Source organism: Harpia harpyja, chromosome 14 (genome assembly GCF_026419915.1).
Source record: "Harpia harpyja isolate bHarHar1 chromosome 14, bHarHar1 primary haplotype, whole genome shotgun sequence".
NCBI lineage: Eukaryota > Metazoa > Chordata > Aves > Accipitriformes > Accipitridae > Harpia > Harpia harpyja.
Window position 1 is genome coordinate 29,087,030 of NC_068953.1, and position 25,620 is coordinate 29,112,649.

At 42.7% G+C, this 25,620-nt stretch overlaps 2 protein-coding genes across 3 annotated transcripts in view; one reads left to right on the plus strand and one right to left on the minus strand.

Annotated features, from left to right (window-relative positions):
• The window catches only part of TMOD2 (tropomodulin 2), a 37,000-nt gene extending 17,661 nt beyond the window's left edge, over nt 1–19,339 (minus strand). Inside the window, exons 1-3 of one of the 2 annotated variants that reach the window (XM_052808178.1) lie at nt 19,238–19,339; nt 8,255–8,463; nt 6,319–6,475 (exon numbers count right to left, since the gene is read on the minus strand). In XM_052808178.1, the coding sequence (XP_052664138.1) occupies nt 6,319–6,475; nt 8,255–8,380 (283 nt within the window). In that variant the 5' untranslated portion in view covers nt 8,381–8,463; nt 19,238–19,339. Of the gene's footprint in view, nt 1–6,318; nt 6,476–8,254; nt 8,464–18,841; nt 18,971–19,237 lie in introns of those variants that run through there. The other variant, XM_052808177.1, reaches the window with a different exon arrangement.
• Nucleotides 15,247–24,672, plus strand: LOC128150658 (uncharacterized). The gene is made up of 4 exons (XM_052807018.1): nt 15,247–15,287; nt 19,161–19,470; nt 22,638–22,937; nt 23,109–24,672. The coding sequence occupies exons 1-4, from the start codon at nt 15,247–15,249 to the stop codon at nt 23,229–23,231; spliced, it is 774 nt and encodes a 257-aa protein (XP_052662978.1). The 3' UTR covers nt 23,232–24,672.
• Nucleotides 24,673–25,620: the final 948 nt, after the last annotated feature.

The window sequence follows — 25,620 nt, forward strand, 5'->3', positions numbered from 1 at the left end:
CCTCTAGATTACCACCTGGATTGACCTGCTTCACCAACACAGCAGAAAGCTCTTACATCTGATGTGGAATAGTAGCAGAGGAGGCAGAGAGTCAGGCTGTGCTGCTGGGCTTCAGGTTCTTGGGGACACCAAAGGACCCTGAAACCTGGGCAGAGCCAGATGCCACAATAGTTACGTTCCTCTCTGGCCTCTTTTCTCCCATCCCGCGTATCCTTTTCCCCTGGTCCTTTCCTCATTGTCCCCTGTGCCGTCCCCAGCCCCTGTGTCTCCTGGTTTTGCACATCTTTGAACCCAGACCGTTCCCACCACCTCCTTTCCCTCTGCTCTCTCTTCCTTACCACTGCTCTCTTCTACAGCAACCTTCCACAAAGCTGCCACATCTAGTCCTTCATCCTGGACATAGTCATACAGCTCCTCAAAAACCAATCCCTCCACCTCTCTGCACTAGCCTTTCTGCTGGCTGTTTACTCTTTTTTTTTTCTCCTTTACAGTGCCCTTACAAATCGAGGGGAGCACTGTCAGAGCAGGAGAGAGTCTCCCTGCCCTTGGTTCCAGTGTGACAGTGGCCTCTCAGATGAGCAATTTCAAAGAGTATCCCTCAAAGCCCACGCACCCTCCAGCCAGCCACACCAGGTCTCTGCGGGCACTGCCGTGCTGTCTGCACATGCAGGCAGAAGCTCTGAGGGCACAAGTGATACTCACTGCAGGGGGAATATTTGGAGAACACTATAATAAACTGCATGTACAACAAAGTACAATATTTTGAAGATGCCAGATTCAAGTGTATTTCCCTGGGGATTGCAAAGGGCATACATTTCAAGTCCCTTCTTCAAAGCATGGAGGCACTGCAGCTCATAAAAAAAACAGCTGGAAAAATTTACTTTAGATGGCTAAAACAATGTGCTTTCTCCTAATCTTGTTCTTGGAAGCAGCCAAGTCCTTTTTGCTGACACTTTCCAAAAATTCAGCCCGAGGCAGACTCTCAGCATGGGAAATTTCAGTGTGAACTGAGCGAGTTTGGCAAAGTCATGAGCAGCTAAAACAGGGTCTTACAAAAGCAAGCAGTGAAAGGCACTGGCTAGAAGCATTACTGTTAGCAACTGTGGCACTTTCAGTGCTTTAAGAGACAAACATCGGTTCTAAATTTAAGCCTGGAAAAACAGGAAGAAGGTGGCAAAAATTTAAACAAACCATTTCAGCATTGGGGGTGAAAAGGCTGCCTTTGTCAGTCCAAGAAAGATACTGTGCCTCTAAACTAAACCCTAACTTTTTTATATAGTCTGTTAGAGAAACTGGAATTGGAACTCATTAGCATCTACTCTATTACTTTGACCTTCTGAAAATTACTGTCGTTATTACTAGTGCTGTGTATTGATACTCTTCTTGGCACAGCACAACATGCAAGATAGATGGTCTTTGCCAGAGCAACTGAAAACAGGGGTTTGCCCAAAAGTTCTCTGGTTTAATCATCTTTATTTTCTTCCTTTTCCCTTTTATCAGTTGGCTACAAATGTTAGCATTTAATCACATACAAACGTGTTCCACTTCCCTTTCCAGCCACAAATAATAACAGCCCAATCCACTGGAGTTTTTCCATGACTTTGAGGAGAACTGGATCAGATCCAAGTTGAAATGGTTTGGCAAGGAGCGGAAGACCTTGTAGAAAACAGGGATAATGGTGAAGGGTTGAAACAGCCATCTTTATAGCAATTAAAAATGGCATGGCCAACTTTTCATATCTAAGGATATTTCACAACAACAGAACTTTTTTCAATTATGTTTCATTAGTACCATGTAGTTAAGAGAACCACTGCAACAAAGCAGAAACAGAAATGTTGTTAATAGTTTATGTTTTTATTACAGTAGTACTCAGATCTTAACTGAGATCAGATGTACATACCACATTCAGTAAGAGAAAACATGCAGCATTGACGTTGCTCTTTAATTTTTGTGCCTGCATTGCCCCTTACCTTCTCCACCTTTTCTTTTTATTCATAGACCTTTCATGAACTTGAAAAAGATACAGAAAAGGCTTCACAGTGATCGAAGTGTGATAACTGGCTGTTCCAGCTATACGTGTTAAATGCAGCGGGTCAGTCTAAGTAACTTCTGTAGTTCATCAGGTTCTATGTAAGGATTTCTAGAATATGTATCCTAAGTAGGAACCAATCCAAAAATACATAAAGTGAACACATATAAACTGCCAATCGCTATGGCTACAATTATCAGCCCTAACTCCCTATACCTCCATTGCTCGTTAATAACAAACCCCCTGTTTGTGGGAATGGCTGATTAATGGCTGTGTTGCACAAGAGTTCCTGAAAGCCACCAGATCGTTTCCATACCACAACGGGAGCAAACACTCACCACGGGGACATTCAAATGAAGCACCCACCCCTGACTTGTGTTAGGGAGGACACGGGGTAAAGCAGTATGAAAAAATTGCTTGGTGGCCAGTTTGGGTGTGCGCCTGTCCAGCTGTGACCATTCTGGCCCTGGTTCAGCACAAAACGTGGGTTTTCACTGAAACTTGAGAGCTATCCCATACAGGCTTAAAACCTTTTTTTTTGTACAGCAATTATTGTAGTACGTTAACAAGCTGAAATATGGCAGAGGGCCAAAACCCTAATGCATGCCATACATTTGATCAGTTTTGCCAAACACTTCCAACCTCTCAAAACCACGATTACAATCAAAAACAAGGCAATTCCCTGCACAATCAGCCCCCCACCTTGAGCTCATATTTAACATTTCCTGTGTTTTAACCACTCTGAATATCCCTGTCAGCTCTGGAATTTGTTTTGGCTTGTTTTCTAGCACAATCAAAACCTTATGGTTTGTTGTGTGTTCAGCATATAGAGACCAATGTAGGCAACTGAATTTTGTCCTTCAGCAGCTGCTTGGTATTGCTTTTTGGTCAAGAACTCTCTAATAAAACATTAACAACAAAAAAAGAGAGGCAGAGACAGTAGATACATCATTATTTTTTATCACAGACTATTCTGGAAGGAGGATATTTTAAATGCTACCTTCTTTTCGGCTCATTACTGAATTTTCAAGTCAGTATCAGCTTTGCATGATAAATGTAGGAACTGGTAGAAATGTCACTTAACATTTGGTAGAAGCATCCCACTTTCTAAATTTGAAAAAATAAATGCTTTCCCAGCGGCAGACAAATATCAAAGTACAAAACACTGACAAAAGCTTAAACAACACTTGACATATTCTAATCCTACTAACACACAAATATTCTCAGGTGTTAAGTAGTGCCAAATGGTACATTGGCATCAACACCTCCCACTTCTAATTATACACAACTGGATGCACTTTAGAGCTGCCCCAGAACTTAATTTTTAACTAGCAGAATTAGTGTAAAGTTAATTTGGGGCTATTTACAGTATGGCTACATTACAGTGCTGCTATAATGTAAAGAAATCATTTAACAGGCACCTATATAATATAATCATATAAATATTTACCAATCTGTAAATACACCTTGGAGACCATCAACATGCAGAAGGTGAGGAGTAAGCTTTTCCTCAAGAGATATCCTTCTTTAGTTTCTTTTGAGGATGCATTTTAAAAATGTAAATTATTTACCCTGAACTAATTACTAAGCTTTGGAAGAATACTAATTATTCTCTAATTAAAGTGACTTTAAATCTAGCATGTAGTATTATATCTTGGAAATGTCTTTGCAGGATTGCTCTATTTCCTTGCACAGAAAACATCTTATAAATACAAATCAAGTAATTAATATTTTAATACAGTCATTCTGTTACTGTTTTTTTCAATTGACAGTGTCAAAATAAGTAATGCTGCAGTTACAAGCACGGATTCTAGGATCCAGAGCCAGCCACACATGGCCTTTGTGCAACATTCATCACGTTTCACCAGATTCACCCAATTAGCAGGATTATCGTACAATTCACGGGAAGATTTCGGTACATTTGGCAGATGGAGATTTCAGTCATATGGACCATGAGGCTCAGATTCTGCATGAAGTCTCTGCAGTGCAGAGCAAGAGGGAAGGAGAACAAGAAAAGGAGGTAGCAAAGCCCGGTGCTTGTAGTCTGGTGGTCTTTCTGTAGGACACTTCCTGCCAAGCAAGGCAGGGGCAGCAGCAGAGTTACTCAAGTACCAACCTGGGATATGCCAAGCTCAAAAAAGCCAGATTCTTTCTCAAAGCCAATTCCCTTAAAGCAGCACAAAAATGACACTGTGCAGTCTAACCACTTCTCAATGGTCAAGGTACTGCACTTCATCAGATCTCAGATTAATTCAGTTGTTTCTAATATTAACAAAAAAACAAAGGGTATTTTCACGGCATTTGGCCTTTGACTTCACGGAAAATTTAGTAGAATTCTTTGTGTTTAGATTATAATTGTAAAATGACTGCAGAAATCACAGAACATGCGGTTGTTTTCATTTGATTTAATCTGCTAAAGCCGATACTGAGGGTTTGTCAGGAACTGGTGTACAAGGAACAGGAGAAATTAAGGGAATAATTCCTTTAGCCTAGAATGCTGTCATAACCTCATAATTGTGATAATTCTTTAAATTGTAATTCTGAAGTAAATGATCACTGTGAATCAAAAGTCAAAATAAGAATAGCTTTAAATTCTAGCATGGCTGAATTCACTCTGTGCTGAGGGAAAAGTGAAATGTGTGGTTATTTGTGTGTGTAAAGCAGTGGTATTTCCACACCAGAGACACCAGGAATTAATAAGCAGCACTAATAAGCACTTTAAGGGCATCTGGAAGCAAACGTAGGAATAATACTGCTTTAGCCTCATCAAAAGAAGACCGAAATAGAATAAACAGGCCAGTACGTACAACAACACTGTCAGGGACAATACAGGGATTAGTTTTGTCCAGATCAAGCGCCAGTCCTATGGGTATATGCAATTCCACGCACCACTAGTTATTTGTGTACTTATGTTTCAGGCATGTTTGGAGATCTCTGACATGACTACAGTGCAAAATGCAAACTCTTAGCCCTAAGTCAGTAAATATCAGCAAGATGAGACCTGACAGAATGTGTTGGTATGCAGACCTGCAAGTGCCAACTTGTATTGCTCTAACACAGTGGTCTGTAGGAGACTGGAAACAATTGGTAATAAATCCATACTATAATAAGCCATTTCCCTTTCTGTACAGTATGTGCTTGATCACTCCTGCTACCAGCAGGATCACTGGATGTCACTGCATTTCAGTGGGCTCAGAATCAACCCTGGGAATAGCAGTAAGCACAAGTTATGACGGAGGAAAAAGTAGGTTAAAGAATATGCTGCATGATGTAGCATCAATCAGATCTAGCTGCAAAATGTCTCATTTGTCTGAAGCCACTGTTTCAAAGACTGAGAACACAATGTAATGATAGTAACAACTCTTGGCCTGCAAATAACATTATATACCTTTGGTAATGATACATAAAGTAAAAAATGCTGCCTTTGACTTTCTTGAAATACCTGCTTTCCCTTAAGCTGATCCCACTGAAATAATGGCAAATTCATTAGATGACCAGAAATGGACCCATAGTAAGTTCCTTCTTGAATGAAGGGGTGGCCTGAGGTAGGCATTTTTATCTACTTTATATAAATGAGGAAAAGGAGATAATGGTGCTAAAGGAACATTGTTTGCTTAAAAATATGACTGTTCCTGCCCTAAGGTTATCCTATGAATGGTTAGAATTAGGTTTTCCTGGTTTTCCCTTTTTTTCCTGTAGCTGTAGGACAAGGGGAAGCAGAGAAACTGTCTGCATGAATAGCATTGCCAGATGTGCTAGTAAACAAGTGGAAAAACACTTATTTTTTGCAAGTGTATTCCCTGAGCTATTATTTACAGCAATTGTAGGCAATACTTACTTAGAAAGGCATTTATACGTTTCCTCCTAAACACCTCCCCCACTACAGTACCCTTGCATGGGCCTAATGTTTAATGTGGGAATAGTCCCAGTGAGGTTAGCGAGGCCACCTTTGTCCATGCTTGACTGCAAATAGAGGCATTTGCTGATCTGGGAGCTGCTGACCGAGCCCTTTGCTGGACTGGCGTCCGTGTGTTCCCATACCCACCAACAGGCCTGATTAAACCTGCCATTATGACTCCAGAGTAGCAAGGCAGACCACTACATGGCAGATAAAACCACCCCTTCATCTCCTGCTACAACAGCTTTAGATCTGACTCCTGAGCTTCGCCCTTCACAGTAATAGCCTACACCTCTTTTGTCCCAGCGTATTCCACAAAAAGGCCAGGCAGCGGCGGGTGCCTGCGCCCAGGCAGTCCATCACTCAACACCGACACAAAGAAGGACGGTACCTTTCTTTTCCCCAGTAAACGGTACAAAGTCTTCTCTGTCTTTGTGCTCAAGCGCTTGCTTCTCCAAGTATGAGAGCAGGCGTTCTCTGTCAAAAGGCCCCGTGGCAGGTTTAGTGGTCTGGTCCTTTTGCCGAAATCCCGCTGGAAGCAAGGCATTCTGTGAAAGGGAGGGAGGCACGTAAAGCAGATGAGGCAATTTCATATAGTGTTCCAAATTTCATTTCAATGTCGTTGGTTTTTAAGTGAAATCATTCTTTGCACGTTACTTCACATAATGCTCTTCGGTGACAGCAATAACACACATTACCTAAATGTAACCGTTAAAACCAGTGTATCTTTCAGGCTTCTTGACTGTACCACCTATTAATATTTTTATTAACCATATTTACAATCACAGCACCAAAGAACTAAGCAAGATCAGAGCCCTTTGTGTTACGCATATTATAACCACAGAGTTTGCAGTTCAGGTAAATAGACCAGGCTAAGTTTTCTATACATTTTCTTCTCTTCATTTACTCTTTTGCCTCCCCATTTTTCTCTCTCTCTTTTCATTTTTTAAAAAATTCCTTTCGTTCTAATGCAGATGTCTCTTGGACTTCAGAAATGAATGGCACGCACAGAAAGTAATTGGTGAATGATGTGGACTTCAGTCATCTGGAGTATGCAGGAAGCAAGCAGACGAAGCCGCAATTTAAACGTGTAGCTGTGTGACCATGTGACTGCATCTGCATCCCATAATATAGGAAGATGCATAAGGCTCCTACATTTCAGTCCAGGAAATCCCAGAAAGGAATACAGGTACATGGACTCTGCAGTGCATGTGGAGTAAAGCCAACATGTTGAAGATGCCCCAGAGTACTGCAGAAACACTTCATCATTGGCCAGAACATGCACAGTAAATCTGACCCATGGCAAATATCCAGTGAATTCTGAGCACAGCCAGTGAACTCAAGTCACTAGACGTTTTATCTATGCATGTGCAAATGTGCCCAGAGTGCTACAAATTTACTCCAAGTATGTAGCCTGACTCCAAATGCACTGTGGCCTGTTTTGTTTGTTGTGTTTGGTTTGGTTTTTTTAATGTCCTGTGTCTCCATTTGAGATGCCAGATACCTGAAAATGCCAGAAAATGCACTGTAGAAGTGGTCGTAGTGAGAGAAGTGGCAACATGGGGGGAGAGAACGGTAAAGACCACCCTTGACTTCCAGCTAAATTTGTGCTATAGAACTGGAAGCTATAAATCTATTGTGTTTTTTCAAATTTATTTTGTCTCCAGAGTGAACAGATTTTATCTGCCAGTTTACCTGCCAGTTTTCAAACTCCTACATCAGTTTGGAAGGTTTTGGGGTAGTTACAGTCACGCTTGTGACTGTAACCTTTTTATTGTACGACCAAGTGGTTCCCAGGCCAGAGATCTTTAAATTTTTTGTGAGAGCGTCTTCAAATATCCAAATTATCCTTGCTCTCTAGAAAATGACAGTTGTGTAGCTGAATCTTATTTTTCTCAATCATGCCTAAATATATTCTCTTCAGCTAAAAATATCTGCGCTGAATGACATAGTCAACAGATTTCAGAAGTTCAAAAGATCTGAGCTTCACAAACACACATTATGTTTGTTTGTTTATTGCTGTGCTCAGAAATAGCAGCCATAAAAATCTTCTCATCATGCTGCAGTGTACAAACATGATTAAAGATTTAGACTGCAGACAAGCTCATGTCTAAATAGACAAGGGATAGAGAAAGGGCACCGTGACTGGTACAAAAGCAAGTAGCACATCACAGCAGGAATAAAACCAAAATGTCCCTAGCTGGGCTGCTCATACTTTAGGGTACACTGCCTCTACTGTAACAGAATACAAATATAAAATGCTGCAGTATGTGGCATTTATAATAGGCAGCTTTTGAACTATGATGCCCCTGGCCCCCATCACTAACCTCAGGATCAAGGTCATCGAGAACATGCTCTAGCTGTTTCAGTTCATCCTCTGAGAGTTTGCTGAGTATTTCATCTTCATTGATATTCTTGTATTTCTCCAACTCTTTTCGGAAGGGCAGAGACATGGCTCCTGCTGCACTGCTCGACTGATGCCGCTCGTCAAGACTTCAACCATCCAGGAGTACTGAGCTTCTTGCAGCTTCGCTCACTGTTAACAATAAAGCATTATATGTATCTCCATTTAGCTGATATAGTCCTAAAAAGCCCTCATGCTGAGAATCACACTTACACTTTGTTAATGAAAACAAAGCAGCAAGATGTCCTGGCTCAGAGGAGGGGCTGTGGGAAGCGCTGGGGGCTGCCTGTGCAGCAGTAGCCAAGGAATAGCAAGGAAGGGTACAGTACGCTTGGGGACCTCATGGGTGCAGTGGCAAAGAGAAGCTTTGAGACATAGATAAGAAAAAACATTGGGAACTTATCCTTTTCCATACAGATAAATCTGTTTTATTTAATTTGCTTAGAAACAGCAGTATCTGCTTGTTCTTTTGGCTAAAGGCAGAGGAAGGCTGTAGAGTCACAGAAAACAGTCCAACGCTGGCAAACAAGAAACAAAATGTTATGCCTTGAGGTATTCTATCTTATCCCAGCTTTGCTGAGGGCTGAAAGCTTACCCACATGGTCTTGGCTGGCTTTTTGATACATTCTGGTTACCTAAGCTGCTTTAAAGTATGCTGGTTGGTAGGCTTATTTCAAAATCTTTGGCTCCAAATGATAGCACTTATCATGAAAATAATTCTTGCAGTGAGGATATGCTACTTATAGCTCAAAAGATCATCTGGAAATTAGTCTGCTGCACAGGGCACCTGCAGGTGTTCAAAACATGGTCATGAAAAAAATATGGACTTAGTACTTCACAAACTCTTTTAAGACTTGAATGTGGTTCCTTGTCAGATGATCCCAACTATCAGTAACAAGAAAGTCTTATTTGCATGGCCACAATAGTCATTGTCATATAATTCGTCACATGACGAAGGACTCTCTTTACTCGCTCTTTTTTTCCTGTCCAGAACCAATTCTAGAGCCAGAATCTGCCTGTAAATGGATGGAATGAAAGAGAATTAATCTATGATCAGAAGCAGCATTAGCTGGGGACTTTAACACTGCCCCAGGCCCTCCCAAGTCTGCCCAGTTTCCCACGCCAGCACCAGAGCTCTCCGAATTACATAGCTAGCTGTGCAGTTTTACAGCTGACTTTTTGCATTCACAAATTTCAAAGTTATGGTTGATATGGAAACTAGCCAACTGGCACCTACATCTGGCTTATGTATCAACCCAAACTCCGATTTCCTTTGGCCAGGTCCTTAGCTGTCATAAGCTAACAAAATCCATGCAGGTTCTATTGCTCTTCATATGAGCTGGAAGCCTGATCTTTATTTTTCTTTCACTCAAAATCCAAATGAAAATGTTGCATTTACCTCGAGTTTCACTATTAAAATACTAAATATTAAAACATATCTCATTTTTCTGTTTATCAAAAAGACTAGAAATCAGCAGCCTATAGAAAGGGAAGAGAATAATTAGTAGAATTACAAATTTGAGAAATCTCAAATTCTATGAATACTGCAAGGCATGATAAGCCTTGACTTGAAACACTTAAACATCCTATTCCAAGAAAAAGCATTATTTCCTGATACACTCTCATTTTTTTCCTTATTACTGCTCTATTTGTTGTCCCTGTTTTCATAGCACGACATCATTGTCAAGCTATTCCAAATGTCATGGTAGAATTCAACTGCTCTTTAAACTGTGAGTTTCTTTTAGGAAGTTAGTCAGCATCTGATGTTCCACAAAGTTACAGCAGTTGTGAAAAATTCTTATATTATGAAAATTCTATCATACGCAATGAGTGTGAAAGATATTTTGGCAAAAAAAGTCCCAAAGGGCTAATGTTTTTGTGGACTTGGTGCCTAAAGAGAGCACTAGTTCTCTATACATTTAATTAATATAATTTGTTACCAAAACTTGTTAGATAATGAAAGCATTTTATTTAAAACTGGTAAGTATATTTGTTTAAACTGTAAAAACAAATTCAGCTGCAATACAACATTTCTGTACTAAGGCATCAAGCGCCTTCCCTAAGTTTCTTTAGATAAACTCATTAAAAATGTAACATTTCAGCTAGCAGTCATTAACTGGGCTGAAAAATTTCTTTGAGGGGATTAGAGCTTTTTAAAACTCTTTTTAACAGTTTAAATGGTTATTTTATTAGAGTTTAATCGCATCCCTGGAAAAGACAGAAATGTAATCCCAAGGTTAGGTTAATTAAATATTGCTGGAAAAGTAACTAGTAAGAGTACGTAACAGTTTCCCTGGCTGAGGTTCAGCACTTCTGTTGTGCAGGATGCCTGGTACCAGTACCAATCCCTCGGTTGTATGGCATTGCACAATTCCCATCAGGGAACACAGCTAAGAATTGTTCTACTGATATCAGCAAGACCATGTACGTAATGGCTTTTGTGAAAAGGTTTGCGAAGTTGAACCCGACTGCTAATGGGTACTTACTGCAGAGTACGATTTGTGTGTACCAGACGTTCCTATTTCTTTGTGAATTACCTAAGTGCTCAACCATAAAGGGAGGATGTGCCAGGAGACACTTTTCAACAGGTGACAGTTTTCAATATTGGAACTGTTTCCTTTCAGTTATTAGGAAGAGAAGGTATTTGACCATATGCAGCAGAGATACCCAAAGAGAAATATAAACCCAGATATTAAAGATGTATCAGTCTAACGTCTCTCATGGCATGAAGCACTATGTTGGATAACCCTTGTTAGATTAGCGGTGCACGGAAGAGCTTGAAATCGTGCTTTTCTTGCACGCATCCATTTGCAACAAACTCCCTTGATGTTTTTCCCTTTCACAACTGAATCCTACCCTTCTATGACTGAACAAAAGCAGAAGACACCGCTTAGGGAATTTCTTTGTCCACAATCCCTGTAAGTAGTAAAGCTTTTCTGGAGCTTGCACCCTGCTGTACAGGCTAGTGAAAGCTCCGTTGAAACACCTATCGTTCACGTCCTGGCTTTATGCTCTCTATTGACCTTTCACCACAATCACATTATCGGAAACCAAGGGAATGACATAAATCTAACAATTCAGCATCATTCAGGCTGGGAAGGAAATGCTGAAGTCTCGAGTTCACATACTCTGGAAATTGCTGTCTAATATGATGATTACAATCTCCGTCTTCCTAATTGGATTTCATACTGTTAATTTTGTGTATGTAAACAGGGCCATATGCTGTCTGTGCTGCTTCTTATTGTGGTTTGACTTTCCTGAGTGTACACATACTGTTTACTTTTTACAGATTATATCCACTGGATTTTCTTTGTTGTGATTACTGTGTGAAAAATTTAATCAGTTAAAAAAGCAAACCTAACTAACCAACCAGTAGCTCCCAGCTACCGTTATTTTGAGCATACAAAAGCAGATCAGCTGTCATACAGTAGAAAGGAGATGTTCAATCTAATTGCAGAGACGATATGCTGTTGAGTGTTACACTGCATTATGGACACTGAGGGAAGCAGAATGAGGGACCATGGGTAAGACTATGGAGCTTCCCTTCACACTTACTGGGAAGAGTGAACAAGGAGAGAGTAAGGAACAAGAAGGAGCACAAACCCCGTTTGTTTTTTTCCATTTAGTTTCAATACGGAGCATCACAGTTTACCATGGGTTCAAATAGCCACTGTTAAAGAGCAAAGCATGCTGTTAGATGCCCAACAGGTGAGATCTATGCTTATTCAGGATAGTGCAGAACTGTAAGAGGTACCTTTTCTGCTAACCATGTGCTACTTTTAAATCTTTGTGGAGCACGGATGTTTTGCAGTGAGCTTCAAAGACTCCATTGCTATATTTTTATCTTTGGTTCCTTCTAAAGAAAGAAATACATACTTTTGTTTTATTTGGGGCAGCTTTTTCACCCATGCCTGTCAACATCAGCGTTCAAAATATGTTTTCAAAGACAAAAAGGATGTCATTAGTCAGCCTGCATAAAATCATTATTGCTCTGTGTAGTCAACACCTGCTGTGATACAACTGTTCTATCCTTTGCTGTGTTGCATAAGTACTTTTTGGTTATAATCCTTATACACCACTGAATGGGCTTTCTAGAGTAGCTAGGCGGTAGTTTCTGCTGATACCATAACACTGTCATAATTTTCTACTGCTGATCCAGATATTTCTTTCTGAGATGGAATGAGTCCTCTGCTGAATTAATGTTCGATGTCAGAGGGGTCCCACACACATTTGCTTGGATCCCTTGAGAAGCGTTGGAACAACCTGAACTATAGAACCTTCTGTGGACCAGCAGCTACAAAGGCACATCAGGTCACTCATGCTGTCTAAAACACAGGCTATACACCTAGAAAAACATAATGTCTCTGGGGTCCTGCAGAGATGAGAATACTCTAAAACAGACGATGTGAATTTCTAGCTTTTGATAGTGTGTACAAGCTAAGACCGAAGCTGCGTGGCAACGTGCATTTATGATGTAAAAAGAGATGCGCTGAATGGGAAATAATCCAATAAAGTTCCTTGCATTTTTACAGAAAAAAGATCTTTTTTTATAATCAGATTCAAGAAATTGTTCTCACTTTTCCAAATCATGGCAACTGGTGTTCAGAAAGGAAATCCTGATGCATGATCTATTTTAAACTATTTATCTCCGTATCCACACTGGTGGATATTTGTGTTTTGAAATATAGTTGTGAAACTGACCTGTAAGTGTGGAAAAATTCTTCCCTTTCTTTAAATAGTCTCAAGTAGCTAAACATGAAAATAAGAAACAGGTGGAATAAAACCCAAGTTAAATTGATACTGGACCAAATAAATAGGATTGGGGCCGTTATGATTAAGAGCAGTGTTTGTGCAACACAAGCAGATGCTCAGTAGGAGGGTGATTGCCCGCACCGTCCAGGGAGTGCTCCCACCAATACACTTAATCCAGTGCCAGACCAGGGACCTCTCTGTTGTCCAGGAACTGCTATGAAAAATAAAGATGGGCTGTTCAAAGTTCAAACTTAAAAAAAAAAAAATTAAAAAAAAATGATAAATACTCCATTATTTGACATATAAATAAGGTTCCTTTTTTATTTTTATACTTAAAAAGCAAGACCAATACGTACTTTCTAACCATGAACATATGGAGAGGTATACTCAGAGATCATGTTTTGTGGTACAAAATTTCTTCTTGGTTTTGAACTAGGAAGTTCAGAAATCTCAGAAAAGCGAGAAAGGATGCATTAGGGTCAGCACAGCACAGACGTGTGATAGGAACATACAGTGAAGCATTACGAAACTGATTTTTTTGTGCGTATGATGAAAATTATATTAGCTACAGGTTCTGACGTAGATAGAGACAGTAGACACGTGAAAGAAACTCACACAGGTAGAAAATGGAAGAGAGATCTGTAGAAAAGGATTTGGTCTTCTAGAACCCCCCAACTTTTCTGACTGTTTCCTCCAAAAAACTTCTGAAGAACTCATGACATCAGGAGCACTGAACTGCTCTGGTTTAGTCACCTTTTCCAACCCTTTCCATCCAGGACACAGCATGATCACCTGATGGATCAAAGTGAATAACCTGTTTAAGGATTTGTAGAACAGGGTCCTTCGAGAGGGTGTCTCTGGGGCTGGCAGAGGAGCACACTCAGCTGCACATGGCACTGAGCTCAGGGCTGGCTCTGGCTGAGTAATGACGTGGCCAAACCTCTTCTATTCCCAGCCCAGTTTGCCATCTTTTGTCATACTGTAGCAAAGGATCCTTAAAAATCCCTGTATATTTAAAATGCTGATTTTCCCCAGGACTAATGTAGGGTTATTTCACGTTCTGTTCTTAGCAACTGGTTTAGTCCCATATAGAGACTGATAAATAATTAACAATTATTACTAGGCCTGAACCTTTAGGATAATCACTCAGTGATCAGAAACTCCACTTCATAACTGGATGAGCCTTTCTGAACCTCGGTAATGCTTATGCCACTCTGTAGTTTACATTAGAGTTGGCTTCTTTACTGAGGGATTGAACAACTCCGATGCAAATAAAATGCGAGACATCAATTCACTTTAATGGGAGTTCAAGCGTGCCCTTTATAAGAAAATAACCATCATGTGTATTGCAAAATTATCCATATGAATGTACCGTTATTTATAGAAGATGTAAAGGGATATACTCCCTTTGATTCAGATAACATGAAAGGTTTTTCACTGGTGATTAAAGACAGACAAAACTTTAATGCTTCTCGCACTGATGCAGAATAAAGTTATATAATAACTAATTTCTGATTGTTTCTAAAATAACACTAGTGGTACTATTCATAACCATTCAAAACATGAAACTAAGTCCTGGGAAGGAAGTAGGTTTCTTTACAATGCCTGATGAATTTATAACCTGTTTCTGGGTATCATCATATTTTCAGATCATAACCACTAGAATTGTTTCCATACAAAAAATATGACTAATTATATAGTGACCATATGACAATTTAAGCCAGTCTTACTTAGAAAAAGCAACCTTTAAATCACTCATACAGGAAGAGGATACAAGCATTACAGATATTAGCGCGACCGTGTATGGTGCTCTGACACCATGTCAGATGCATCAAGTATGGGAAATGGAAAAGACCAGAGAGACCTATCTGTCTGTCGTCTCTCCTGCAGGGAGAGACTCCCCTTTGCTTTTAGAGGGATAAAGTTTATTTGTAAAATAACGAAGCAACCATCTTCTATTTCTGCTCATTGCAACTAGTAACTTTGTGGAACTGGAAGGTAGGTTTCTTCCATCTTTAGAAGTTAAGTCATTATTTGAAATCCATGCAAGGTTGATTAGTTTGTCTAAAACAAAAACATAACATAGTTACTGTCTGAAACTGAGGGCGGTGTGAAGTGCTAGGCTGAAAATTCTGGAGAGCAGAGTCTTTTTATACAGACAAAATGGACTATGAAATGGCAGCTCCACCCACAATTCGTCATCTGTAAGCTTCAGCTCCAACGTGAACAGAAATGCCCTGCTGCTGAGCTGTACCAGTGGTGGTTGATGGACGGTCCCTCAGATAAGACTTAATATCACAACTTACTGAGTCTATCAATAATGACGCTGATCAGTGTTATCAGTGACAGTATAAGTGCCCATTTGAGAGCAACTGGAAGAAAACAGCCTCATTACTTTCCGTGGGGCACCAATGATATTTTAACCTCTTTCAGTAACTACGAGACTCTGCTGGTTTGATTCGGCAGTAGATAGGTGCTGATTTACCTTGGAACAAGAGGTTGTACCTCCCCTGATGAGCACTGCCCTGGAGCATACATGCTCCCAGTCTTGTGACACAGCAGCCCATGGCTCTGTGGTCCCCAGATGAACATGGATGAATCAGTTTCTATATCATGCACGTTACAGTAATAGCTGTGACGTTTACAAGATGGTGTCTTAATCCAGTTCAGTCTCCCGGATTTTGTGTCGTGTAAAGAATTGTAGTTCTTGTCATCAGCACATCTACCATGAATGCAAAGCAAAGCATACATTGGGGTATGAATTATTTGCAGCTTTGTAAAAAGGCATCCTCTGGAAGCCAAAGGCCAGGTTCTGATATCCTCACTGTTCGATCACGTTTACATGGAACCAGCTGTTGTGGTGCCTTAAACACCATCAGCCACACAAGAGCCTCTCCACTTCACTGTCCTGTCAGAGGAAGGAAATGCCTTGTTTGAGGTCAAATGGAAAATCTGTGGCAAGACAAGGAATTGAACTATCTTCCAAGTATCAAGCGCTGGACAGCTTTTCCTTTGGCTACGGGTCCCTTCTTCCGTGAACAGTCTCGTTCATTTAAGTGGATCTTTTAAATGAGCGATATACGCCAAGTGAAAACACAGCAGAGAGAGAACCAAAGGCTGGATTAAGAGCATATACTACTGACTGCAGAACTATGATCCTTCATAATGATCACTGTTAAATAACTTCTAAAAAAAAACCTCTTTTTGCATCTTTCCTAAGCTGTTTTTTCTCCTTACGATGTAGACAGACATTGTAACTACCTATGGTTTTTGCATTTTTGCTGTAAACCGAAGCCAGAAACCATCCATGATGTCCACATCCTGATAGCTGAAAAAAATAAATAGGAGAAGGAATTGTACCTGGAAATAGACTTTTTATTTTTACAACAAAATAGATCAGACCAGCCCTGGAAAAGACAACACTAATGTTTGTTTTTCACATGTTGGAAACATCAATAGGAAAAAAGGACACTGGGTAATAGTAACAAAAGCATTGTTCCCCCTGTGCTGCCAACAGATAGCAAACAGTGTGCTACCTTTTTGTCACCGCTTTTCTCAGATTTCCCTATTTTAGAACAGCAGCTGGACCTTCAGACCCAGCCGTTCCTTGAAATAACCCTAATAAAGAAAGATTTAAAAACTAAGTTTACAGATTTCTGTGGCACCAAATGATGATGACCAAACTCCACTGTTAAACAGAAGCCACTGCTACACTTGTGTGCTATGATCAGTGAACAGAATGTATGCATTCACCGTGGTATTAACCTACCATGTGCAAGTACACATGGCTACAGGATGCTACCTGGCGCCTCTCAATGCAAAACCCTGCACAGCTACCACAGCCTCAGCCAAAAGGATACTCAATCACAGGAAGACATCAAACTATGAGTTTCAATAGCTTAGGAATGCTACCAAAAAGCCCTAGAGCAGATTAATAACAGCAGAAATGCATAAACATTGCTTGCCAGAAGTTGTAAAATACGGGAAATAATAATAATATGGGGAAGGAAGAAAAGTTATGCAAAGGGAGAGCAAAGTGCACCATTTTGAACAAAATTACTTAGATTGTCAAGATGAGAGAGGCTACCGGCTAGGTTCAGACAAATCCAACCAAGCTAGGTGAATGGGAGAAAAGATACACAGAGAGTTTAAGTCGGCAAAGTCACTAAAATGACTCACATAACCTTCTTCATTTTTCACATAGTGGTAAAAAGTTAAATATATATATATATCTTGTGGAAGCCAGTTAATTGCTGCACAGCATACAGCACCACAGCAAAGGCAGAGAGTCTATTAGATAGCAAATGGGTGCAGAATAATGCAGAAAAGATTGTAACATCATTAGTATAATTCAGTGAGACACCTCCATACATCCCTGAGTTTGAGTTCATTTTTCTAATAATTCTATCCCTCAGAAGGAATCAAGAGGATGCGATGCCTGCAGTATTAGGCCAGTTGGTCCCAGGTGTTTCTTTCCCATTACATGTTCCTATCTCCAAAAGCGGAGGGCAGAACAGAGGAAGTTCAAGGACAATTTTTGAGACTAATCAGTTAAAGAAAAGCTTTCTTATGATAAGAAATTGAAAGACTGCACCTATTTACTACAAATATGCAACTCGATAACTTACTGAAGACTTCCTCTACTACACATTTTCAAAAGCATAGATCTACACAGTGCATCATTCACGGTACAAAAATATCATCACTTCTTCCAATTATTTTTAAATTGCTACTTGACATTGACACATTGCTGAATTTGTTTAATCATTAATGATGTTACAGTGGTTTTTTCGTAAGTTTGCGTTACTCCTAAGCTCAGGGTGGTCACAGGAATCTAATCAGTTTTCATTACAGAGGACAGTGTTACAGTCCTCTGATTTCTCTACATGTTTCTCATTGATCAACTGTGGCTTTTTACTCTGGCAAAAGAAATTCCCCCAAAGCTTCCATCAAAGCAAAACCCCTTGAATGAGCAGAGGGCCACCCTGCTAATTTTGTATTCACAAGGCGACAAAATAGAGCACGTGTGGTACCTAATGCCAACGTGCAGGTTTTCAGGACCCGTTTCGCTCATCGAGAGCTTGGAAATGTTACTAAATCCGCACCCTGTTCCTGAACCCGTCACCGGCGCCTTTATTCCGACCTGCTCCGCGGCAGCTGACGATAACCACCCTCCGTCGGTCCTGCTGCGTTTCTGACATACAAAAGGCACGAGATCTCTAACGAGAGACAGCTCGTCTCCGTTTCCAAAAATACCTTCTCCTCCTATTTTATTAAACTGCTTCGTCGAATTTCTGTCGTTTATCGCCTGACATAAAGGATGCGAGCACATGGAAATAAACACATAGGCACTCCCTCGCCAAACGCGCTATTAAGGCGGCAGAAGGGGGACGGGCGCTCCGCACACCGCCGCAGCCCCGGACCTTTCGGGGCCGCCCGGGCGAGCCCCGCCGGTCCGCACACGCCGAGGAGGATTGCCAGCGGCGTTCCTGCCCGGCCGCCCCGCCGGACCGGGCTGGGCTGGGCTGGGCTGGGCTGGGCTGGCCGCCGGGGCCAGCCGGCGCCCCGCGCCGGGGATGCTCCGCCACAGGCCGCCGCCGCCGCCCCGCCGCGCCTCCCGCCCCGCTCCGCGCCGCACCGCACCGCACCGCAGTGCGCGGAGCCCCGCGGAGCCGCCGCCCGCCCGGACTGGCCCGCGGGCGACGCCCCGGCGGGCGGCCCGCCCGGCCCCGGCCCCGGCCCCGGCTCGCCGCCTTACCCCGCCGTGGGGCCGGCCCTCGCCGCCAGCCGCCTGCGCGCCCCTCCGCGCCCTCGCCCAGCGCCGCCCGCCGGCCGCGCACCCCTCCGCGCCCCAAGCCCGGCGCCGGCGGCGGCAGGTGGGTGCCCGGCGCGGCGGCTGCGCACCGCGGCCCCTGCCCTGCCGGGCACGCTGGGACTCGTAGTCCGGCAGCCGCCGGCAGCCGCCGCGGGGTCCGCGGGGTCCGCGGGCACCGGCAGCGGCACCGGCAGCGCTGCCAGCCCCCCCCCCCCCCGCACCAGCACCACCAGCAGCATCCCTCCCGCCCTCACGTGACCAGGTCACCCCCTCGGTCCCCCCATCCTCCCTCACCCCTTTCCATTTCTTTCTGCCCCAAGCCTGCAGGTGAAGTCCCACCTAAGCCACATCCAGACCACGTTGATTCCCCCTCGCCTTTGACTTGGCACGACGCTGACTCAGCCTCACCCCTCCCCCGTGCGGCCCCTCTATGTGGAAACCACGAAAACAGACTACGCTGCGGCTTGGATGCTCTGCTAGCCGCAGCCGTCGCCCCGGCCCCTACACGCATCTCTCGGCAGCACGGGGGTGCACGGCCTTGGCAGGTGTGCTGGACAGTTCTGGGCACACAGGTAGGCAGCCGACCGGAAAGAACGCGGCTTGCTCCTCTCGCACCCCCTCTGCAAACTGGACCGGCCAAACAGGTCCTGCCGCAGAAGCCTGCCGGCCCTCGGCCTGCACCCGGACGTGTCGCCCCAGGGAGCCAATTCTGGAGTGGAGGGTGCTGGCCTCTGAGACCGTTTGGATGTTTTTCCTCTCCTCTTTTAATTAGTTTTGACAATTCAATTTATATTTGTGCTTTTATTCTATACTAAAGTTAACCGCTGGTTGAAATTGTATAGAATATGTAATACGATTTGAACGTACCCCCTGCAATCAAGTACGTCCATAATTTAATTCGTCAGATTGCCTTCACCGGGTACCGTGTTTTAGCTGAACTGAGGCCCTTGGTTCTGAGCACTAAGTGATGAGTCACTAGCAGCAGAAAAGCTATTCCCGTGATTAAAATGTCTTTAAGTTTCATGACGTGTTGGCAGGAAAACAAGACATTGCCTTGTTAAGAAGCAGATGCTGCACCAGAGATGAATTTTCCTATGGAAAAAAAAAAAAAAGTACAACTAGGAAATACAATGCCTTCAGCTTCACTCTGTACCCTGCTAAACACCTCAGGCATCTGTAGCAAGACTTAGAGCAGAAAACTCAGACTAATATCAGGGACTGAAGGGTTACCTTGAGCATCTTGCCACTGCTGCTCAGGAAAACACCTGTATCCACAATAACGTGCAGAGTGCACAAAGATGCTCCAAAGCTGCCATTATCTGCACAGAGCCCTCTTGCCTCAAACTTCTTACGAAATGGAATATTCCGCCATAAGTTAACAAAGCTTTTGCCAAACATCCAAAATGTTACCAGATCGACAGAAATGGAAAAGAAACAGATCCATTTATTCCACAACCTTCCCCCCTCTCTCTCTGCCTTGAAGCATTCAGAAAAAACAGGGTTTGCATTCATGGTTTCGCTTGTTCACTACCAGAAGTATCAGGGAAGCCGAACTGAATTGCTTTGAAATCTGCTGCTCGGCAACGTGGTGGCTCAGGCTGAAGATGAATCTGTTGGTTTGGTGTTCGGGTTGAAGCTTCACTGCAAACAGGGCTGATTCAGACATGAGCCAGAGAAATGTGGATTTAATTCTTAACATGGATTAAACCCTCTTTCGGTGTTTAATCTTGGTCTGTAGGATCAGGGGTTGAATGAGTTACTCAAAATTATACAAGTACTGGGAAAGGGAAATGTACAATATCAACAAAGAGCGAAAGTTAAATTTGGGATATTTGTTTTTTGATAAACTTCTGCAAGTGTTTCACTCAGATTTTCCTGTCACGCCTTAAAATATATTGTTATGTTGAAACTCTTTCTCAGTTGATATGAATGGGAAGAACCCCTCCCATGCTGACTTTTCCATTTGCAGTTGCCTTGTATCTGCTGACAAACTCACTTGGTATTAGTTTCTGTTAGAAATGTAACAATCTAAGACCTCTGCAGGGAGCGCAGAGTGTGGCTGGAGTCAAGGTTCTTCTCTCTGGCTGTGGTTTCATGTTTCCTTCTTCCTTTTACCTCATGCATAGAATTTGCAATCAAAAATTCAGAAACATGATCAGTCTTTGTCTAAGAAAAGGTAGAAGTCACCCGTATTCATGACACATACAGACAAAAATATACATGATAAATATATTAAATGCAGATGTACACAAGAGTATACCCACATGTACAGAAGTAACATTCTCCTTAAATCACAGCATACAAAGTAAACCATATCAGACTTCAATCTCGTGTACAGAGTGTGTGTTCTAAGTAATTTTTCATTCTTCCCAAACCACAAAATTAAAAGACAAAAGTATACAATGCAATTCACAAATCTAAGATGTATCCCTTGCATGGGATATACCTGCTAGAATACATATACATCAAATGACTGTGACTACCTGGACTGACTATATTTCCTGTGTATGGGACTTCACAGACAACACCCTGAAAGCACACCTGAAAGTGCAGGGTAAGGCTCCAAAACAGTCCTTTTTCTCCGGTAGGAATCTCGCACAACATTTTGCCCGTCTAGGCTTTTTATGTATTTATGTATTTAGGTTGACTTGCTGAAAGAAGTGCAGTGGTGGAGTTAACACCCTAAGGATACAATAAACATGGGGACAACCACTCTAGAAAAAATCTGCTCCCCTCTAAGGGGCATCTTCAAGAGCGAGCAGTCCTGTGGACCCCAAAACAAAGTATTTCCTGGCTCTGCCTTCCCTTTGACCGGTGACAGTTTGATTCGGAGCTGCTGTGTGGTGAATGCAGTATAGAGGTCTGGCATTCCTCCAACACTGCCTTAAACTGAGCTTACTGCCAGCAAGCTGCACCAGTAAACCTTTAACCAGGGCACCCAACAGCAAGTTTTATTTCACTGAACTATTTGTAGCCAAAATGTGGTCAGTTGTTTTAAATGGTTTGTTATATTTTTTTAATAAAGAAAGCAGAGGGGATGTTGTGATCTTTTCATCTGTTTTCCTTACAACACAGCTTGTAAGACTTTGCTTAATTAGTTCCTGCCTGAGCTGGAGCTTGTCTTTTAGACAAACAGCTGGTCTTGATTACTGTGTTGTGCATGTTTTGATCTCTTCCCTTAGAGACCAGCTGTTGATCAAATTTGGTGACCTGTATATAAAAACCCTTGGTTCACTGCCTGATCAGCAAATCTCAGGCCTAGGGTAGAGATATAATTTGGCCCTTGTTCACATGTAAAATTACTGAGTTGTGGTGACACTTGCTGAAACGGTTTTGAAAGAGAACGAAGGTATGTAGTCAGCCCCAGTTCATAAGAGCCTGGTAGTTCAGGCCTTAAAATGCTGGCCAGCAGCATCTCGAGTGGTCAAACCCCAACTATATTTAGGCTGGAATTTTTTAATTACATTGGTTTGACAGATAATAGGATTTTCTTGGACTGTTTTATGAGGCAGAGTACAGTAATACATTAAATAACAGTGACTTCAAGTCATCTCTTATTTCACCCAAACTTCATTTCTGTGAACCCTCCTATATCCATAGTACTCTAAATCCTGAAGAATTGCATTTAGATTTGGACTCTGCACTTGCCATGGTAGTAACAGTAATAATAAATACCTCATCTGTACCAATTAATGTGCAGCAGTAGATCTCAAATTGAATCAGTATTTCCGTTTTGCAGGTGGGGAAAGCGAGACACAGAACAGATAGTTATTTAAGCCTGGGGCTTGCTCGGTGGGCATGCCACTGGGGACAGGAGCACAGGCCTCCAGAAGGCTGGGAGGTGGAAGCAATTGCCCAAGGACGTAAGAAGACCGCTGCTGACCCTGGGACCAGACCCCATCAGCTCACCATCCTCTACGCCCCATTTACAGAGCTACGCAGCACCGCTCCGCTCCAGGCAGCGTGTCCAAAAGCATGCCTTGGGTTGGCTCACACTTCCCTGAATACAGGCAACGTGACTTCTGCTCTACCCACTGAGGTACGGTTGCTCGTCCACCTGCCCCAGCTCTGCTAGCTGTGCTGGTATGAGAAGGAGGAGGCTTCGGAGGTACAGGCCAATTCTCCACCTCCTTTAAACTGTCCCGTTTAAAGTGGCTTGCTCCTCAGAAGGGAGCAGGAGCTACCAGATACCGTCCTCCTCTCTTTACAGGGTCTGCTAATGGTGAAGATCTTTCTGCTCCACCTCTTTCTCCATGAATGGATCTGCAGGACATCTTGTTCGGTGTTGGATTTCCTTCTTTACTTAAAGAGCCTGAGGCCCAAGGTCAGATAAAGGCCCTCTGCAGCTGACCAATATGCACTGAGGATGTTTCTCTTAGCACATGTTTCTTTTGTACAGCCAGTTCACAGTGAATCGGATCATTTTGGATATGTGTAAACTGTCTTTAACGGTGCACTCCAGAAACAAAACCCCATGCAGCGTGGTCCCAGGTGCTGGGCAGAGAGCGCATTAGGCAGTGTGTGGGCTCCTGCAGATAGGGCTTAGAAAGCTGCGAGTCTGACGGTCGGTGCTTGAGCTTGTCTCCAGACATGCCTCGGCAGGCTGGCCCCGGGCTGGCTGCAAGGCAGCCATCTGCAAGAAGAGGGAAAAATTCCAAAACACGTGTAGGTAGCTACCCCTGTGGCCTCCTACCAAAGGCTGTGTAAGCTAGCCTGCTCATGGGAATGTGCTCGTCTTAACCCTTCATGTCAGAACATAAAATTCTCGAAGCATTAGGGTTGTGTCTCAAGAGAACCAGGACTGAACCATGTCCTTCTTTGCTGCCACTGGAAGGAATACGCTTTCCTCACTCATAATTTGTTTCAATCTGAGTTTGGCCACTCTCATAAAAAAAATTATACAGGATAGAGGGTCCAGGCGTCTCTTTTTATTATCATCTAGTTTATTGACAATATCCTTCCCGTCTATATCCTGTGTGAATTCCCCCGCCAGGAAGATATTTCTGTCTCAGGCCGTATACATTGAACCCATGTTCTTCATTGTACCACATCAGCATTGTAGAAAGTAAATATATTATGATTTAATCAGTTTAGGATTATGTCTGAGGCTTTGGATGTTCCTTTCCTGCTGTGTGCAGCTCAGCTCAGTGAACGGCAGTGAGGATGCTTTATGCTGTATCTGCTCTTGCTTTGCACGTGCATCGTTTCAGCACTAGTGGAAGCTGCACTGTTGTCCAGGTCTCTGCTACATCCTTTGAGGTTTCGTATTTGCAACACTTCCCTCACCCATGTATGGCTGTCTTAAATTATATCGCAGCCTTTGAAAAAGAAATCCCTCTACTAATCCTTTTGAGAACATTATGTTTGCCCTCTGATACACGCATTGGTCTGTCAGCTTGGAAAACGCCAGCCTTCTAATGACTGAAGGATTATGAATCTATTGCTGAGCGTTTGCAGAAGTGCTCTTGTGGTTATACAAGTGTCTCTTCATTCACCCGCGGGCTTGGTGCCAGAAGGGCTCAGCCTGGCAGTGTGGGTCTCTTGCCTCCAGCGCTGAACAAGTGAGCATCTCACAGCGGTCAGAAGCCCAGCTCCATCACCCGCTGGCCACTCCCAGCCTCCTCCTTCACATGCACTGGGAGTTTCCTTCTTTGAAGCGAAGCGCTCTTAGACGGTTCAGCCCAACACATTGGACTGTTCCATTTTAAGTTTGTACAATTTTGATTTTAATATAATTTATCAGATGAATTTCTGTCTATCGAAGTTGTTAAAAGCCTCACTATGAATGACTTCAGCACAGCCAGGACTTTGCAAAATATCTTTAATTAATGTATTAGTCATAAGTTTCTAGAGTTTTACATATTTTAACTAAACTCCATGTTAAATAAGATGGATTATGTATGTTGCCTTACACTCTATATATCCTATGGAAATGAACTCCTGGCACTACTGAAGCAGATGGCAGAACTTACACAGACGCCAGCGGGGGTCAACATTTCACCCCCAGTTTCTTTTCCCAAATCTACCAGGAGTTTCCAAATTGGCGTCTCAGTATTACCTACTGTGTAAGCCTTGGAATCATTTTTCTCTAGGTCACAGTGGTCTTGCAGGGCCCTCGATATCTGGAAAATGCTTTGAGGTTCAAACTGCTATAGCTGCACTAACGATTACCGGTTATTATGTTCCTGCTACAAATGCCTTATCCTCAAAGCGGGAATGGCAATGTCTACTAGGAAGGTTACTCAACAGTTTCTATTATAAAACCGTATTTTCCATTATTTTATGTTGCTGAAACTTAGCCGTTCAAATTAAATGGCACATGCCAGGCAACTGCCTTAGTTTTAATTGTTTTGAGGTGTGGAAAGCCTAACAGTTTCCAAAACCAAGATAAGAAGAAAGTAAACCCATGGTAAAAACCCAAACCTCTGAAGATTGCTGTCTTTGAACAGCTCCAGCTTCCACGCAAGCTGAAATTTGATAGAGCACAGACTAAATCAGGTAAGGTCTTTTACCGTTTTCAACACAATTTGTCCAGATGGCTTTTGCGTTACAAAGCTTTAAAAAACCTGTACATAGCTAACGTTTACTATCGCACGGTGTTTGCTAGCACATGACGTTCGGTCGCCGAAACATCCCAAACTCATGCTCATTAAGCACACGCCAGCCCTTAACAGGATACGTTGGTGTTTGGGTGTCTCCTGCCTCGTGCCAACGGGAGGGAG

Excerpts from the sequence above, each read along its gene's own strand:
- LOC128150658 (XM_052807018.1), top strand. The coding sequence starts at position 15,247 with ATGGACTATGAAATGGCAGCTCCACCCACAATTCGTCATCT. Across the intron at positions 15,288-19,160 it reads CCACCCACAATTCGTCATCT|GTCACCCCCTCGGTCCCCCC; the intron begins GTAAGCTTCAGC and ends TCACGTGACCAG. Across the intron at positions 19,471-22,637 it reads GGACAGTTCTGGGCACACAG|GTGGGGAAAGCGAGACACAG; the intron begins GTAGGCAGCCGA and ends TCCGTTTTGCAG.